The sequence below is a fragment of the Stegodyphus dumicola genome, chromosome 1, assembly GCF_044657685.1.
Source record: "Stegodyphus dumicola isolate Sdum_Otavi_A_Nest chromosome 1, ASM4465768v1".
NCBI classification, from domain to species: Eukaryota; Metazoa; Arthropoda; class Arachnida; order Araneae; family Eresidae; genus Stegodyphus; species Stegodyphus dumicola.
In genome coordinates, this window is record NC_140768.1 from 109,740,354 (window position 1) to 109,760,999 (window position 20,646).

Consider the following 20,646-nt stretch of genomic DNA (forward strand, 5'->3'; position numbering starts at 1 on the left):
AAATTTTGATACCCTTTAGATCATAATTGCTCTTTATTTCATAAATTACGGTTTCATATTTTTACTTTTATAATTTCTGCATGCCATCTTACCAGATTTAAATTGATGATCTATAATCCGGAAAAACCCTTCATCCGGAATCGCCAAAGTCCCGACAAGCCCGGATTAAAGACTTTGTATGCTTTTAATGAGACAATTTTACTGGCTTAATATAGTGTTACAAAATGTACAGGTGTGATTAGCTTCCCCGCAAAGTAAGTTTAGGATTGCCATAAAATGGCAAGGGAAGACAGGGTTGCCACATTTGGTGAGAAATTGCCCATTTGGTGACGAAATTGGCAATATGCCATGGACGATGGAGAAGCTTCTGGAACAAATTCTTACTGGTTTAGCCCAGAATGTTCTTGAACACAAAACAAAAGCTATATAAACCCTGCTGGTATGCGGAGAGTGTGTCTCGTCTAGCGAGTTGATAGCCAGTCAATGCAGAGTTAGTGAGAGTTCTTCGAGTTGACAGTCAGTCACAAGTGCCGAGTTAGCCGTTCAGTGTTCCAAAAGAGTCTCTTAGTGTATCACAGTTAGTACATCGTCGAGAGAGTGTGCTGAGCTCCAGGAATAAAGTGTGTTCGATATTTCATCAAGTGCTGTTGTCATTATTCACTCGAAATCTATGAACCCCTTAACGTATGTGAAGGACGAAAAATAATGTAACAATATGTTACACATAGGAAAGGCATGAAAATGCCCATGCAGTAAGCCTGTTTTCTGGATGTTAGATACTTAGAAAATATTAAAGAATTGGGAAAGAAATAGATGACAGCATTAACACTTCACAAGTACAGTTTTATTCACATGCATAATGCAGTGGCTACATAATACAAAAGTCACAGAGTGCTCAATGGCACTTAAAATTAGCATGCATGCACCACTTTCAACGCTCTTCTTTGAGAGATACATAATGGCATTAATTGCTCCTTCATGAGTAAGCTTCTGAAATCAGTTACACTGAGATATAAATGAAAATTAAATTACTTGGTCACTTTTGGGACTTCTTGCCTCTGTGGAGCTTTTTCTAAGGAAATAACATACATGCAGAAAATGCAAAAATTCCTTCACTAGAAACAACCAGAGGATGAACCACAAGCATTTCATTTCAGCTGACTGAATCTGCCTAAAACTCTGCAATATTTGCTTATATTTGAAAATGGGAGAAAGTAAAATGTTTTAGGTACAGATTCTAAATTTGCTACCTAGTCTTTATAACTGTGTTTAATAAAATATGAATTTGAAAATATGTTCTTCTCAGCAAAGGCAGGTATATTCTTTTATTTAGGAGTTATGTATAAGAAGTAAAATAAAAAAAGAGATTAAATTTTTCATATTTCATTATAAAATGTAATTAGAACCACATCATAATAATACTGAGTATTTCGATTGAAAAATAACTGTCATCGTCTCGAACAAAAATTATCGAAAAACAATTTCAAATGAGCCTATGATTTCAAATTATTTTTACCATTGGTTAAAAAAACTTACCTTAGCTGTAAGCCTTTTTATCTCAGGATTTGTTGAAAGACTCAGACATATATGATTAATTACATGGTTCTTAAAATAAGCGTAATTACAATTTTAAAATAATCCAAAAGAATTATTATTACTTGTGAATTTCTGCTCTTTCTTCTTTGGTGAATCTTGAGGAAAATATAAGGTCACTTGTTGTGCTTGACATACTGTAATCCTTTAACACAGAGGCAACTCTAGATTTAAAATCTTTCATTTGGGGATTATTGTTCTTATTATCTACATATCCTAAGCCTTGTCCAAACCTATGCTCACTTACCCTGGGGGGGGGAAGAATTTAATATTAATTTCAATATGTTGTCTGCATTTTAAAAAAGCTACGAAAGTATATACAGTCAAAAGTCGTTAATACGGACTCGTCGGGACTTCGGCGATTCCGGATTATAGATCATCAGTTTAAATCTGGTAAGAGGGCATGCAGAAATTACAAAATTAAAAATATGAAACCGTAATTTATGAAATAAAGAACAATTATGATCTAAAGGGTATCAAAATTTACAAAAAGAAAAAGCTTAATATTTATTTGTTTACTTTATTAAACATTTCTTTCAATGTAAGTTGTTTAAGTTGCTTCGTTTTTTTTGTGCTAATACTTTCTCTTTAATTCTATAAACAGACATAATTTCTTGTTCAGTTTCGCTGTTCAAGTCCTATAATTGCTGTGTCGAGAATACCAACTAATTTGTCAATCGAAATTTTTTCGTTTTCAATAACCTCTGTCACTTTCTTCACTATCGGAAGTGAATTAAAATGACGAGGAACTTGTTTTAAATCATATCAAAGACGGAGCACATCGAGATGAAATACTACATTTGGTAAGGAATTATAAGCCAAATAAAATAAAATCATCTGCCCTGAAGATAAGGATAGTGCTGACGGATCAACTTCCAATTCACTGTGTGCCGCGGTGTTCCCCCTGCCGAGCAGCGTGAAATTTATAAACAGATTTCGGATTTCGAAACATACTTTCGCTTTAGATCTTTTACATATTAAAAAATATATATCGGAAATTTTATTTGATATAATCGAAAGTTTAAGCTTACTTTTATAAAATTGCTCTAACTTTCTATAAAAAATAATAAGCCGGATCCAATTCGAAGATTAAGGAACAACGCAATCTGCAACATTAACTGAATTAGATAATTTTAGCTTAGCTTACACCGTCCGTTATACATTAAACGCGCATGCGTACACGTTTTATGAGCATGCACACAAGCATATTCGCAGCCGTAAAGGTCTTATGCGCGCACGTAAATGCCTATGCGCATGCGTCAACGCGACACATGCGCAGAAAGTTTGTAGCTTTGAGGTCCGGATTATAGATCATTCTGGATTATGGGTGTCCGAATTAACGACTTTTGACTGTATATATATATACTGAAACAAAACAATAAAATTTTTTGTTTAAATACATTTTACTAACGAAACTAATGAGTATATGCACTGAGTCAAACGTTAAATTCTACAATCATGAAAAGTAAGAAAAAGTATAATTGAGGAAAGAAAGAAAAATTGAGAAAGAAGAAAATAGAAGAAAAAGAAAAGAAAGAGGGGAAAAAAAAGAAATAGAAAGTATAATTGAGGGTGTGAGAGGAACCATGTGATAAAATAAGTATGAAATGAATCACACTAAGAAGTCAAAAAAGGAGGGAGGGCAAAGTTGGTTATAATTAAGTGACACTAGTCAGAGCTATACAGCTCATTCTGATACTTTGTTGAAACTTGGTATATCATGTTACATGGACAATGGGAAAAAGAAATAAAAAAACAATGGTTCACATTCTGATCACATTAAATGGAGTTATTAATGCCATGTAAAAAGGATATTATGCAAAATATCAGTAACAACATAAAATCATTCTTCACAATGCCTTTAGAAGAAATATTGAGCTTTACCACTCAAGTAACAAAGATTATATTAACATTTGAACAGCTTGCAAAAAATACCTTAGTTGAAGAATGATTTGAAAAACAAAATTATAACTAATTTTCAAGAGACTAGGCTGTTTGATGGCAGAGAACAGAAGCAGAATTCAAATGAAACTATTGAAATCACTGGTTGACAAAGTGCTTTGTTCCTGATATTTTTTGACAAGTGGTCAAGCAGTGTTATGTGATCTGTCAGTTCCTTGGCATCTGTGGTAAAAATTGTAGAGAGTGTGGTGCTGCTCATGTATAATTCAAAAATTTCAGTTTTGTGGGAGAGTAAAGAGGTATAGTGAGAAAGAGTTGAAGTATTAATGTAAACCCCAACCATTCTGTGAATATATTGTAAATATTCATTGTAAACAGATTCCTAAAGTATTAGAATGAAATAAAGTGTAGTATTTATATGAATTCGACAAGAACCACCGATGATGAGTGATGGTCAAATTTTCAAATGTTTTGGCACATTTGACTGAAAACAAAAGTTTATGAATGTAGCTGTTAAAGCATCGATCGCTATTTTGATAAAATACCATGGGTTAATTTTGTAAAAAAGTCAACTTGAAACAAGGTGAGTGATACAATTTCTACTTACATGCTATTTATCTTTGGAAATTAAAATGAGTCATGAAGAAACAGTCGGAAAATTAGAGGTTCTGTTTGAACCACTGTCACAAAATTAAGAAAATTAAAGAAGAGTTACAAAATCTAAAGCTAGAACTGTTGCAAGAATTGCTTGTGGTGTTAATCAAGAGAGAAGTTAATTTATTAAAATATGCTGAAATTATTAATGCACAAAGCACTGGGCAGGAATTAGAAACAGAATTAGAGCTTTACTTAAATTATAGTAAAGCTATCATCAGGCCTGTGCCGACAATAGGTGCAAGGTCATGTGGCGCTGAGTCGAAAAGGCACCAGGCAATCATTAAAACAAACAGTTCATCTCGATGTCTGTCTCAACAAGAAAATTCTTGTCTTATTTGAACGCCCTTCCAGGAGTCAACTCAGGTAAAACCTCGGAAAATACTGATTAGTATTTATTTTTTAGTATACTTTTTTATACTTTGATTAGTATTTATTTTTTTAGTATACTGATTAGGATCTGTACTTAGGCAGTCTCGGCCACAGGTGTTTAAATTCAGTCTCTACAGGAACTGAAGTCATCGCTGGCGATGGTTCTTTCAGGCTCGGCATTTTCCGTATGGTACTGTCTTGTCTGTTGGTTGTTGTCAAATATTTATGATTGTTCGGGTGAAACACTGCCATCAATGTAGTTGGAGAATTCAGGGAGCCTTTAAACTGCTTGAGGTTTTTATTTGCAAACATAGTAATTTGTGCAATATTTATCTTTTTCGTGATTGCTTGTTGTTATTGTTTTTCTACATAAAAAAAGGTTAAGTGCAGTTACATATTATGCTAAACTTAGGTTAACTTTTGAAATCGCAGAAGCAATGATTTGAGTATAACTACTCGAAAACTGCTAAGCTCATGTCTGAACCATTGTCGTATTCTTGGTCGCATAAATTACTAATATCTAAACCATTTTCCTCTTTTGTCTTCAATAAGAATGTTGTTCGTATCTGTTATAATAGAAAATACTAAAAATTTTTCTTCAATACTCATGTCCATATTTTCTAAATTAAGATACCTCATACAAATTGCTGCTCTTAATGGTTGACACAAGGGGTACAATCAAGTAAAATAGAAAAATGCTTTGCCTGTTTGACCTTATTTAAAATATTTTGCTTTTTATTATCCCCTAATAAGCTAATTGCTTTATTTTGAATTTTATCTTTAAGATAATGAAGTATTTTTTTTAGTTTAAATTTTATTAATATATACAGGCATGATAGGTCAAATTTTGGGATCATTTCTATACACTTTAAAAAATTATTTCTTTCGAATAATTTGTTACTGTAATTATGAAAGGCTAAGTTTTGTTTGGCTAAAAACTGAATGGCATAGATGATTTTTTCAATAACATCGTGTCAATGCTCAGTCTTTTTTTTTTTTAATAAAATGTAAAATTCCAAATTAACAGGTTTATTCTTTTCTAATTGTTCTAAGAAATTGGGTTAACTCTTTCATTGTTTGGCAAGATTCGACAAAAGTACATCTAAAGAAATTTGCATCCATTTTTTGTTTTTTTGGAAAACTGAAACTCGTGTAGATTTCAATAGTATTTCTTCTGTTTTTGGGGTCTTGATTAATGGCTAGACACCCAATTTAGAAAAATAAATTCTTTAATTAATCAAAATACGTACATGGCAATAAATAACAGGAATCTCAGCGATGAGTAAAACTCATACATGAACTAGTAAAATCAGAAGGCGAAAATTCTCTTTTGCAGTCACGCAGAGATGATATTCTTATTGCGCATGCATGAAGAGGTGAACTAGAACCGCCGAAGAAATGGAGGGGGGGAGGAAGGTAGCCCCATACCATCTTCCTTCCTGGAAAAAGAAAATCCGCTCAAATTCTGAAAAAGAAAGGGAAAAAATTAGTCTTCCACAAATCGTTTGGGTAAGTGGACACGACGTCCTGAACGAGTTTGATAATTTGCTTTTGCAAGAGCACTTTTTTCAGGTGGCTGTTCGTTCACTGGATGAGTTGGTTGCTGTGATTGAGGCCTTATCCACATTAGTTAAACTAGGAGGTTCAGATACATCATCTGGGACTAAATAAGCAGGTTTTACTCTGTCGATAGACACAGTGATATCATATCCTTGTTTAGATATGGTAAAAGTTTTATCACCACGTCGAAGTACTTTGTATGAACCCGTGTAAGGTGTATGCAAGGAGGGTTTTACCGTATGCACACGTAGAAAAACATGAGAACATTTATCTAAGTGTTTATATACAAAGATCTGTTTTTTAGAGTGATTGGTAGTAGCAGTCGGGCGAAGATGTTCTAAATTATCATTCAATTTTTTTAGGAAGTCACTCCTCGGAATGTTGCTGTCAGGAGGCATAAAGATACAAATCCTGGAAGACGCAAAGTTTAGCCATACACCAGTTTGGCTGGAGAGCAGTTAAGTTCCTCTTTGAAAGCAGTCCGAAGTCCCAAAAGAACTGAAGGCAATGCGATAGTCCAGTGTACAGATGTGTGACACATTATGGATTGTTTGAGGGATCTGTGCCACCTTTCAATGATACCGTTGGCTTGTGGGTGATACGCAGTAGTGTGAGAAAGGCGAATAACGAAGTTCTTGGCTAGTTCACTGCGAAATTGACTACCACGATAAGTGGTGATCGGAGCAGGCACACCGAATCTTGAGATCCAGTCAGCATAAAGAGCAGTGGCGACGGTCTCTGCCCATGTATCTTTCAATGGATACGCTTCATGCCAGCGAGTATGCCTATCGATGCAGTAAGACATTCCTTGAGATGATGGAAGAGGTCCAATCAAATCTATACTGATATGAGAAAAACGTTCATCTGGAACTATAAAAGTAGTTAAAGGAGAGTGTACATGACAAGACACTTTCGCCTTTTGACATTGTAGGCAAGTTTTAGCGAAGTTTGTGACATCCTTTGTCATTCCGAGCCACACAAATCGGTCACTAATTAACTTCAATGTTACTTTATGTCCAGGATGGGAAAGGTTATGCACAGCTGAAAAGACAAGTTTTCTATGACTGTCTGGAACAAAAGGACGGATTTTACCATGTGAAATGTCGCAATATCGTTCTATAGAACTCTCAGGCATTTTTAACTTCTTTAATTGCAGAACTGGATTTTCTTTGTCTAAAAAGGATTGGAGTGCAGTGTCACTCTCTTGTGCTTTCGACATAGATTCATAGTTAATAGGAATGACATTAGCAACCATTTCGATGCGAGAAAGAGCATCGGCTGGTCCATTTTCTACACCACTCACATGTTGGTGAACTGGCCGATGAAATTAAGTTGATTAATTTGTCGAGGTGAGAGCTTGTCATACTTTTGGAAAAATGCTTTTGTGTGTGGCTTATGATATGTAAATACTTGAAAGTTCGTATCTTCAAGCAGATATCTGAAGTTTGATAGCGGCAAATATTGCCAACAGCTCTCGGTCGTACGTACTGTACTTTTGTTTCGTATCGCTCAATTTTCTGGTGAAAAATCCTAATGGGTCCCATGTTTGAGTACTGAGTTGTTGGACGCAAGCATCTATGGCTTTGTCTGATGTGTCGCACATGAGAGCAATTTTCTTTTTTGGGTCTGGGTGGACTAAGTTTGTAGCCTGTGTCAGAAGCTGTTTACATGACTCAAAGGCTGTTTCAGTGTATATTGATCAATTTAAAGGTGTTTTGTCATTTTTCTTACAACGTCCGAGCATACTATTTAAAGGAAGTTGAACTTTAGCAGCATGATTTAAAAATCTCCTATAGAAATTAAGAATTCCCAAAAAACGTCTGATTTCATTAACAGTTTTGGGTTTAGGAAAATCTTGGGTAACTTTAATTTTTTTCTGGTAAAGGAATGATTCCATTTTTGTCGATAAGGTTACCTAAAAATTTTACGCGTTTTGCAGCAAATGTGCATTTAGGAAGGTTGACAGTCAAATTATGACTTTTTAATCTCCTAAAAACTTCTTCGATATGAAATATATGTTCATCAAAGGATGATGAAGCAATCAGAATATCATTTATATAGATGAAACAGAAAGTTAAATCTGACAGAATTTGATCGAGTAATCTTTGCACGGTTTGCGCAGCATTATGTAAACCAAACGTTATGAAGTTGAACTCAAATAATCCGAAAGGAGTAACTATTGCCGTTTTTGGTATGTCCTCTTTATTCATGGGTACCTGGTGGTATGCCTTCTTGAGGTCTAATGTTGAAAAAACAGTTTTATTGCTCAAATTAGATGTAAAATCATGTAGACGTCTAATTGGATAATTAACTGGAACAGTGATTGAATTTAATTTACGGTAGTCCCCGCAAGGCTGCCAAGACCCATCTGGTTTTTTTATCATGTGGAGAGGACTACTCCAGGAGCTTTTAGAAGGACTAAAAATGCCTTTTTGCACTAAATAAGTGAATTCTGCTTTTGCAGCAGCCAATTTGTCAGGACTGGAGAACTTTTAGTTTCGATTACGTGCATAATTATAAGAGTATTGTTATCCAAAGGCTGTTTTAAAACATCTTGAAAGAGAAAATCATGTTTTTTAAGTAAATCATTAAACACATGTAACGGTTGTAAAACTGTAATTTTGAGTACAGTATCCCGTGATATCTTGCCATCTGACTCAACGTTAGTCATGCTGTCAATTAATTTCGTCTAGTTTTTCGCTTTAAAAGCGCAAGGTTTTTTGCATTTAACGACTTTTTCGCCAAACTTAGTGTGATACCAACAAATGGATGTGTTTTCTGTTTGTTTATTCCTGGGCAAGGATCTAGACCTAGAATTAGAATGACCATGAGAGTCAGATCGCACACAAGAATACAATGTAAAAAGTTTATCTACTTTTTTTTATTTAAATCAGATATTTGTTTCTGTAAATTATCTAAAGCTTCACTTGTATCATTAGAATTAGTTACTTTCGATTTCACGTCCATTGCATGAAGCTGAGTAGGACTTGTGATGTCAGATATTTTGTCAGTCATAGCTGCAAATTTTTTAAGTTCGATATCAGAAGAGGCCATTATGGCTTGCATCTGGGCTGGAAGGCGAGGAAGCCACAATGATTTTAGTAATTCAGTTCCGGCGAGAGGTCCAGCCAGTTCTTGCATTTGTCGGAGTAAAACAGATGGGCGTTTGTCGCCTAAATCAATGTCTCTCAAAATTTTTTAAAATTTATGTTCTTCAGAATCAGAAAATACTTCAATTAATCTTTTTTTTTAAAGTGTCATAAGCATCAATAACTGGAGGAGGATCAATTATATCACTTACTAACTGACTAAAGATGTCAGTCTCGATGTGGCCTACCACTATATGGTATTTTGTGATATTGGTAGTTTACCACTGTTAAAGAATTGGTTTTCAATCTGGCGAAACCAAATACTTGGATTATCTTTCCAAAACGGCGGTACTTTAACTGAGATTCTGTTGATTTCAGGTGCTTGCGTTGAAATGAAAGTATCATCCATAACAGACATGTTCGAACAATTAAAAACGTGCTCTTCTTAATGGAGTCACCAATTTGGGGTCTAGATTAATGGCTAGACACCCAATTTAGAAAAATTAATTCTTTAATTAATCAAAATACGTACATGGCAATAAATAACAGGAATCTCAGCGATGAGTAAAACGCATACATGAACTAGTAAAATCAGAAGGTGAAAGTTCTCTTTTGCAGTTGCGTAGAAATGATATTCTTATTACGCATGTGCAAAGAGGAGAACTTGAAACGCCGAAGAAATGTGTGTGTGTGGGGGGGGGAGGTAGCCCCACATGTTTTCTTCGACCTGCTGCATTGAAGTTAAAAGTAATTCCCGTGTGAAAACACTTTCTAACTCTTTCTGATTATTAGGTTCTTTTGCTAAATTCAGTGGTAGCTGAGATGTTGATGGACAACTAGTGCTAGTAGTGTCAGCTTGGGTATTCTTTGGGTTTTGGAAAAACTGAGTAGTTTTAAAGTTTTGGTTTATTAAGGGTTCCTCTCACTTTCTTTTTCTTCATTACATTCTGATACTTAGTTTTCTGTTTTTCTTCTGACATATGGGGAAAAATGAAAACAGAAGAAGTGGAAGTAAAACTAAAAGTAGAATATAGTTATTATAAGAACTATTGCATAAAACACTTCTTAATAACACTCGGAAAGTCACTGTTTGAAATATTTTACCTTACTTATGAAAAAGTGAGTAAATCTTAAACCATTGTTTGGAAAATATATGAACTATTAGATCAATACCGAATAATTCAAGGAGGTGGTAGTACTCTTTTGTTTATTAAAGTAAATAAATCAAATTTAAAGTATGTATTTAAGACATAATGAAATAACGAAACATTTTCCTTCGGTTTTCCATATAGCTAAAAATTGGAAAATGGCTAATTTTTGATTTCAGATTACCTTGTATGTTTTTACTTCACTTCAAATCTCAAATAGGTGTATTTTAAATTCAGTGCTACTCCATAACTATGTCATCCTTTCTTCTCGAAAGATAATAATTTTTAATTTAATAAACAAATGATTCATGTAAAAAACCATTTTTCGAGTAATTATTCTCAAATCATCGGTTTTCTGAATTAAAAAGTTAACCTAAGTTTAACATAATATGTAACTGCATTTACCTTTATGTAGAATAACCATAACAGCAAGCAATCACCAAATAAAAAAACAAAAAAGATAAATGTTGCAACAAATTACTACTATTGCAATAGTAGACACAAAATAAGGACTCAGCAATTTGTCGAATGCGTCTACGGCGCCCCCTGTACCCTTACATACCTATTGGGATCATGTATTTTCATTCACATATATTTACATCATTAGCTCAACTTATGTTAAAAACTGCAAAAAGCAATAACTGATAAAAATCAAAGCGATATAAAAAGTATAGATCTTATGCATGAACTGCAGTTTTGCAAATTTTTGGAGGAAATGTAGCATTGTCAGTTGAAACTTTACACTATATCGTTGTCGACAACATAGCAGTGTGCAGAAAAGAATTTTTTATATATAACTAGATATCAGCCCAAGAGCACTTTTCGAGCCCTGTTGTAACCTTGTCGTAAACTACACTGCATACAGCAATTTATTCAGTGCAAACATATTAGATATGTATATTAATTTTTTTTAAATTTTAAGATAATAAATATTGTTCAGCAACATAGTTGGTATCCAATGCGTTTAGTATATTAACTTCGCTTGTAGTGTTATTTTTTATAACATGTTGTTGTTGTTGTTGACTAATGCTCACTTGTCTAACATACAGTCAGCCCCCCCAAGCCCACGAAATTTCTCATGGCAAGATACACCTGTTGTTGCCAACAGCACCTCACATGTGACAGTGCGATTTAACTCAGTTTCAGTTCCAATTTTGATGGACAGTACCCTGGAGTGACGGGTCCGAGCGTTCCCGCTTCCCTTACCACCAGCCTTTCGAGAGAACTTTCCCTTACATATTTTGAATGCCCTCATACCATACGGACACTATACATTTACAAACATCCTTGTCTTCTCTTGGATTTTTTTTTGTTTTCCATATTATTCTGTTAATAATGCTTCATTTTAAGTGTTAATCATAAGTAATGTCTCTTTAATATCGTCAAAACATAAAGGTGCTCACTAGACATTTGCACGACAGCGGCGATTAGGCTTTGCGCTGGTCTGGTTATTGTTAGATGTAAATCAAAAGTTACGAAATACATTTGAAATGTACTTAAAATCAAAAGAAGTCCACAAATTTATGAAATCAAAACTAATTATAACATTAAATTACTTTGCATTAGAAATATTCAATTGTGATTTATGTAAATTTAGCAAATTTTGGGCTCAGTATAAAGTGGTCATTCATGAAAATAACATCCTTCAAAATGTTAAGAAATTCATTTCTTTAAGATTGCTACTGATTTAGCTGCAGAAACTATAAGTAAATTATCATTAAGAGGAGAAAACTATAAAAAAGCCACAGAAAGTTTTACTATACGATTTGGAAAGAGAGAAATATTAATTAGTGCACATATGAATGTTCTCCTACCCTGGAACATTGTGCATATACCGGGTGGCCATAATTAAAATGACAGTGCTCACAGTGTTCTGTAGCGTGATCTATTTGCAAGAATGATGCCACATTTTGTAGGAAGATTAAACAAGACTTAATACGGAATAAAATTACCTTTTGTTATGCACATTTTCTGATTTAGTTCAAGTGCAATATGGCAACACTTTTAAAAAAGTGTAAAATCTACATAAACACCGATAAAGTCTCGTGATCTGCAATATCACGTACGCTGAGCAGAAGAAGAAGTTCTTTATTCAAATTTCACGTTACATCCATTCGCACAGTGCCAGCTGCTTGGGTTTTAAAAGGCAATGTGTTACGTTTCGAATCAATCGGATTGAAAGTTTATGTGCAATTTCTCCTTTAGTCGAGCGTGCGTTACTGGTCAAATTCTTTTACCTCAACCAGTGCAACGTGTCAGTTGTTCTTCGTGCTTTTAGAACGCACAAAAAAAAAAAAAAAAAAAAAAAAAAAAAAAAGCGTAAAGGTAACGGTCCTGTGTCAGATAATGGGCTAAAAGCAATGGTTGCGACGTTTGAGAAAACAGGTTCTCTGAAGGTTCAGTCAGGCAGAGGACGAAAACCTGTACCACAGGATACAATCGAAGCAGTTGCCACGGCGATTGTCGATAGAGGAACAGACAATATTGCTGCCACCTCTAGCGCACGTGGAGTAGCTCGGAATATGAATATGCCTTACAGTATGGTATGGAAAATCTTACGAAAGATTATCAACTTCTATCCGTACAAGATCAGCCGTGTACAGGAGTTACTGTACCCCAACTACGATAAGCGATTGATTTTTGCTCTCACCTTTCTTGCCAGAATGGAGGTGGATGATGCTTAGCCGTGGAAAATCTTATGGAGAGATGAGGCCCACTTTTACCTGAATGGAACTGTGAATACCCAGAACTGCCGAATTTGGGATGACAAACCACCGCATGCAGTCACAGCAATTCCCTTACATTCACCAAAGGTAATTGTTTGATGTGGGTTCACAACGGAATTTATCGTAGGTCCATTCTTCTATGAGAACATTACCCTGACAGAACCGGAAACCTGTTCTGTTACCAGAGAGAAATATCGCCACATGTTGAACAGCTATGTCATTCCGGCACTTCAGCAAAGACTATGCCTGGGGAAAATCAATTTCATGCAAGATGGAGCCCCTCCACACGTTGCTGTATGGGTGCAACAGATGCTATGACAGAAATTCACAACAGAAAGAGTCATTAGCCACTACTTTCCAACTGCATGGCCACCTCGGTTGCCCGATCTTACCCAGTGCGAGTTCTGGCTATACGGTTACCTTAAATCCAAGGTCTATCAAGGAGTGGTCCAGGACCTGGCTACGTTGAAGGATAACATATCACGGACTGTATGGAAGATTCCTACAGACATGTTACTTTCTGCTGTTGTGCATACTGTGCACAGAATGCAATATGTGGTCCACAACAATGGCAGCCACATTGAACCTCATTTGAATGCAAAATAAAAGGTAATTTCCGTATTGATTTGCATTTGTTAACACTCTATTTTCTATTACACAGCGCCAAATATTTCCCTAGTGGTGACTTTTGGAACTAATTTGTTTTTTCGCGGAATCCTTCGTCCCCCGTCTTGTTAAATCTTCCTACAAAATGTGGCGTCATTCTCGCAAATAGATCGCGCTACAGAACACTGTGAGCACTGTCAGTTTAATTATGGCCACCCGGTACATTGTTCGAGTGATGTATATACTTTAAGAAAATTGATGAAATAACAGTTCAAATTAGAAGCATAAAAAATTAGATATTAAATTTGAATTTTATAGTAATCTGTCACCACCCATTTCATATAAGTGTATACCACAAGATTTAGTTTTATAATTTAGCAAGAAACAAATTTCCAGCAAAGAGTCAACAATGCCAAATTTATTGACATTTCTAAAAAAAGAAGTAGAAACGCATGAAAAATCCTTAACTAATTTGAACCAACAAACATCACCGAGAAACATCAAAAGAAATACTGACAATTATCATAAAAACTTCATTCCAGTTAAAAGAGCACAGCTTCAGCAGCGATGCTTAATAGATCAGTTGAAAAGTATGTGTGTGAATTTTGTTCTAAATCTCATCACTCCAAAGACTGTGACTTAAGCATTACAGAGAAACACAAAGTATTATACAACCAATTTAAGTGCAGCCACTGCTTAAGAATAAGTCACATAAAACTATTTTTGTAAGGCAAAATGGATTAAATGTAACATTTTCAAATCTTAGTCACATTTAGAGAGCCTCTGTGATTCATCAAATGTGCAAGAAAAGCAAAAAAATGTGCTGAACACAAACAAAGTAAGAAAAAACAGATGTAGTAAGAAAAAGTAAAAAAACAGCTCACTATTCCTTGAAACTAAGTAAACAAATTTCTAAGGATTTGATTTATTACCAGAATTTAGCAGCTCAACTCATTTGAAGTAATTCTACATCTAGTGTGACGTGTGATTCTGCATCTGAAAGATTTTGCACCTATCAGTCTATTTCTAGAAAGGCAGCTCTGCCAAATATTGGCAAAGAAAGATTAAGAATTTACTTTTTTACATCTTCAAATCTGCCAGGGACCAAGTTTAAAGTGAAAAGCCTTGCACTAAAAAATAAAAGTGGATCTACTCTGACAATTGTAGCACTTGAAATTAAAACCATATGTTCAGTACAATATTAAGGCACCAGAGAGGTCATAAACAAGTTTTACATTTCATTTATCTTACAGCAGCAACATATCAGAGCTGCAGATTTAAACTGGGAATGATGTTTTGAACTGTATTTTAAAGGGCGAAATTCATCATTTGAATGTATGCTAGTGTTGCATGAAAGCATATTAAATTGAGCACTGAGTGGCAAAGTGCGAATAAACAAATTATTAAGCAGTTTGACGATGGTATGCAGTAGGTAGATAGGAGGTATGAAATGCATTTGTTGTGGAAAAGGCGTCCAGGAAATATGGAAAACAATTTTGGTTTACTGAAAACGCAAGCTTGAAAGGGTGCAGCAAGAGTTTCAAAATGACATCTTTGTGAGAGAACAGTTCATGGAGATAAGTACTAAATAACATTATTCAAGAGTGTTAGGATTAAAAAAAGGGATATTTCATGTCATTTTAAATAGTGGTGCATAAAAATTAAAAAAAAAAAAAAAAAAAAAACTGAGTTTGAATGGTATTTAAAAGCGGCAGTGCAAATTAAAAAACAAACTTTTCAGCTCATACTTCTCTTAAAATTTTAGTAGAAGATAACACTTGTCTTATTCTTTCTATCAAATTATAACATTTATCATTCAGCCGGTGCATATGGAAAATATAGGAGTTAATATAGGAGATTTTATAACTTCAGTTAGAAGACTTGTAGTTAGTTAACTTGTAGATTTTATAACTTCAGTTATTTTTTGGTCATGTATTAAATCTATGCCTACTAGAAGGACTGGTATGCGGAAAGTACCTTGGTGGTCATTGGAAATTCCCATTATGAGAAAGAGAGTCAATGTTGTTAGACGGAGGTTCCAGAGGACTACTAGCAGTGATATATGGGATACAATGAAATGCTTCTTGAGGCCAAATTAGAGTCTTGGAGGAAGTTTCTTTCGGATATCAATGATGAGAATGTGTGAGAAAAAATTTACACTTACGGTGTTAAAGAAAATTTTATGAGGAAGATTGAGATCTCGGGCCTTCGGCTTCCAAGCGGTAACTTTACGTCTTCCTTGGAGGAAACTATTGATGCTATTCTTGATAAATCATTTCCTCCTGTTTGTGTGAGGTTTGATAATGACTTTCATACTCAGTGGCGCTCATCTGCTCGCAGTAATTATGTGTCTCAGATTGATCCTCCTTTTTCACAGGCCGAGGTTGATTCGTAATTTAAGGCTTAGCAAGGCTCCTGGCCCGGATTCTATTCCCAATGGAACCATAAGATACATTCATTGGCTTTTTTCTGCAGTTTTTCATGGATTATTTAATACAATGCAAAGTCTGAAATCCGGACTCATTGGGACTTCGCCGATTCCGGACAATAGATCATCACTTTAAATCTAGTAAGATGGCATGTAGAAATTATAAAATTAAAAATATGAAATAATGTTTATGAAATAATAAAATATTTATGATCTTAAGGGTATCAAAATAAAATAAAATAAAAAAAAAGCTTAATATTTATTTGTTTACCTTACTAAACATTTCTCTCAATGTAAGTTGTTTTAAGTTGCTTCGTTTTTTGTGCTAATACTTTCTCTTTAATTCTGTAGACAGACATAATCTCTTGTTGAGTTACATTGTTGAAGTTCTGTAACTGCTGTTTTGAGAATTCCGACTAACTTGTCAATCGAAATTTTCTGGTTTTCAGTAACTTCTCTGTCACTTTCTTCATTACCAGTAGCGGTATTTTCTGGATCTAGAATCATACTACAGATTTTGCTATTCATGATATAAAAACTTCTTTTACATCATCTTCATTTATTATCACTTCTCCACATTTCTTTATAAAATCCGTTAATTGAAAAATTACACCGTTGTTTTGCGATATCCGAAAACCTTTAAAATTAGTGGGTTCTCATCATCAAATTTAGCTATCCTTCACTATACATATTTGGCTATGCATCGTTAGCTTGGCGACTAACGACAAGTTGCTCCGTTAAAATTTATCTTGATTCTATCACGCATTGAGACAATTAAGCCTAAACTGTATTAGTTTAGCTAATTAATATATTTATGTCTATTGCACATGCTTAAGGCTTATCAGAGTTCTGAATAAATAAATCCCACCATATATTTAAGCCTTATTGAGGGCGGCGCTAGATATCTTACCGCCTAATGCAGTCTCTGTAGGTCCTTAATTTTGCGATTCGATGCGGCCATATGAGTCCTGGCGCTGGTTCTGGGTTTATTTGAATAACAAATCAGTTATTCTTAATTCAAATAGCTCTAAATGTAATCTTTGGGTCTATGAGTATCATCAACAAAATCTATTTTTAACATATGGGAAAGAAATTTTTGGTAAATTTTTCCTCATCAACATTTTTTAGCACATTTAACTTAAATCTGTAATCATCACCAAGCGTAATGTCAACATAAAAGGTTACCAAACTCTTTTATTATTCAATTAATAGCATAAAAAATTGTTTAGGAATTGCTACATGAGTCATTACTCAATTTGTCATGTTTTGATAAACATGCGGTGATGAAAGGAAAGTATAATAAAAAATTATTCACCAGATCGGTGCCAGATCCACGATGTATCTGTGGAATATTTCAGTTTGAGATATATGCCAAGCAGATATGCAGCAACGGAGCAAAATTAGTGATCATACAAATTTAGACGAAAATGATTGTTTCTTCAATAATAAGGTATTTTATTTTGTGACGAAGTGAAATTAAGAATCAGGACTCTCCAGATGTTTTATTATGTGCAGAGAGGGGAATCAAATGCGCATGTGTAAAGACTATGAGAAAATATTGCAGGTGGCTTTGAGGTCCAGATTTTAGATTATTGTGGATAATGGACATCCGGATTTCGAACTTTGTACTGCATATGTTTGAATCTTGGTGCTTTTCCACTAACTTGGAAGAAAGCCCTCATTATTGTGATACTCAAGAAATAAGCTTTCAGTGTTTCAAATGTGAATAACTTTAGGTGTATATATCTTCTTTCTTCTTTAGGTAAATGTTTTGAAAAAATAATTACTAACAGAATTATTCGACATCTACAGAAAGAAAATATTCTTAGTGCTGACCAATATGGTTTCATTGCTCAAAAATGTGCTGAGGATGCACTTCTGCGTCTTAGCAACATTCTACAGAGGGGCAAGATGAGAGGTTTGTACACTATTTTAATTTTTCTTGATATTGAAGGAGCTTTCGATAATGCATGGTGGCCTGCTAGTCTTAATTTACTTAAAAAAATGAAAAAAAAAAAAAAAAAAAAAAAAAAAACTCATAATGTGTTTAATGTTGTTTCTGATTTGCTGAAAGACAGGATGGTCGAGCTTTTCCTGGGTGGCATCTCAAGTGTTTGTCAACCTCAGAAAGGATGGCCACAAGGCTCTGTTTCTATTCCCAAGCTTTGGATTATTATTATGAATGATCTCTCACAGAAACTTTCTTATCTCTTCAGTTGTGAAGATTGCAGATGATTTGTTGATTTGTATTCAAGGAAACAAAATGCAAAAAGCTTTTCATCTTGCCCAAGATGTTTTAGATTTCATTTATCATTGGTCAATAGATTTTAAGTTAACTTTAACAATGCAAAATCCAAGACCATGTTTATTGATAGAAAAAGTACTACTTATGAAGGATATCGATTGCTTTTAAATGAAGAGGTGAATTGAGAGGGTGAATGAAATTAAATATTTAGGTGTTTTGTTGGACAACTGGAAAAAAGCATACTTCCTATATTTCTAATAAATGTGAGACACTTCAGCGTGGGCTGAATCGAATTGCACGTAATAGTTTTGGTGCTAAATTGAAAGTTAGCACAATTATTTATAAACAAGGCATTGTATGGGGGATTGTCTCTAAAAAAGAAAATTAACTCTAAACGCCTGCTTCGAGTTCAAAGATGAATTTTACTGCAAGTTATAAGAGGTTACCAAACTATTAGTCACAATGCTGTTTTCTCTCTTGCCAGATTTCCACCGCTGGATTTGTTTATTCTGATCTTTACAGATTACAAGAATAGTCTTGGAAACTGCTCCAGTTCTCATTTTGATTGTTTCTGTAAGACAACAATTTTGATTGTTTAATTGTTTCTGTAAGATTCTGGATAGCATGGACACTGATGTAAATTCATTCTCACTTGTGTTATATACGGATGGTAGTAGGATTGGTGATAAAGTTGGTTTTGCTTATGTTATTTTTGAAGATGATATTGAAATTGAGTGCCACCAATTTCACATTAAAAGTGAATGTAATGTATATATTTATGAGCTTCTGTGTATTAATTTTGCAATTAAGTGGATAATTAGTCAGGATGAACGTGGTTTCAGCTACTTAATCTGTACGGATTTACTCTCATCCCTAGAGTCCCTTAAAAATACCTCTTTATGTAATGATATTATTGTTAATATACAGCAGTCTCTTGGAAATCTGGAGAAGAAGGGTATTTCAGTGTTTTTTACATTTGTCTGTGGTCATTCGGGTAATTATGGAAAAGAGAGAAATGATAGGCTTGCTAAGAATGCAACTAAAAATGATATTAATGTTGATGTAAATATTCCAAAAACTTATTTCAAAAAAACATTCAATGCTAAAATGATTGAGCAGTGGATCTCTGATTATATCTCTTCTGATAAGGGATTTGTTACAAAAACATTCTTCCCAACTATTTTTGAAAGACTGAAAAATAAGGATCTGTTGCTCAATTTTAAAGTTACGCAATTTTTGTCTGGACATGGTAAGTTTAATGTTTATCTTGAATGGTTTACACTAACGTCTTCCAATTTGTGTTATTGCAATCTTAAAATTCAGCAAAGTGTTTTCCACCTGCTTTTTAACTTCCCATTGCTTGAGAAAGCAAGAAATCTATTGAAATGCAGATTAAAATTAATTGGAATTCATTGGCCGCCGAAATGTTATGATTTTGTTTCTTCAGCTTCGGCCTACCGAGCTTTCAACAATTTTGCTGACTTTTATTTTAAACATTGTAAATGATTTCTTTATACATTTTTAAACTTTTGTATTTACTTTTTTGTGTGTTTTTTTCCTTTGTGTATGATTTCATTGTATTATTGAAAATTGATGTTATTTACTTACAATTTTGCCTTTTTTACTTACGATTTGTAAGTCTCATGTGATACTTTATGGTGCACAAAGATTTCTTTTCCCTAAAAAAAAAAAAAAAAAAAAAAAAAAAAAAAAATCTTCTAATTTGATTCAGCTTATTATTTTTTGCAGACTGTTATTATTATAGCAATTTTATAAAATTAAGCTTGAACTTTCAATTATGTCTAAAAGAGTTTCCAATTCTGGAGCTACCAAAGGATCTACAAAGCGAAAGCATGTTTTGATGTCCATTAAACAAAAAGTGGAATTGCTGCAAAAAATGCATAAAGGCATATCCGTCTCAAAATTATTGCAAGGAGTTACGGCATTGGAAAGTCAACTAAAAGAACTTTTTGAATTTTTTGTGAATTTCGACACCCCACTAGCAATGAATAACAGAAAAGTGTTCGTTATGCTAAAAGTGACGATCATGGCAAAGTGATGATTGACTAAATCAAACAGTGTTGCAGTGAGGGCATGCCATTGATGGGTACAATGCTAATGGCTCAAGCCAAAGTATTTCATGAAGAAATGAACTTAAACACTGAGTGCACATATTCGACAGGTTGGTTAACCAAATTTAAAAATCGCTATAGTATAAGACAATTAAAAATTTCAGGTGAAAAAACTTCAGCTGAAACTGAAGCTGCTGAACAATTTACAGATGAATTCATTGAACTCATTACTAGTGAAAAATTATCTCCAG

General features: G+C 34.1%; 1 protein-coding gene across 5 annotated transcripts in view; it reads right to left on the bottom strand.

Annotated features, from left to right (window-relative positions):
* The window catches only part of LOC118183506 (uncharacterized), a 155,060-nt gene that overhangs the window by 11,179 nt on the left and 123,235 nt on the right, over window positions 1–20,646 (bottom strand). For 2 of the 5 annotated variants that reach the window (XM_085819280.1, XM_085819282.1), the window contains exon 7: window positions 1,659–1,841. The exons of 1 other annotated variant lie outside the window; for it this stretch is intronic. In XM_085819280.1, coding sequence (XP_085675406.1) covers window positions 1,659–1,841 — 183 coding nt within the window. Of the gene's footprint in view, window positions 1–1,658; window positions 1,842–5,789; window positions 5,987–20,646 lie in introns of those variants that run through there. 2 more of the 5 variants (XM_085819287.1, XM_085819290.1) reach the window with 2 other exon arrangements.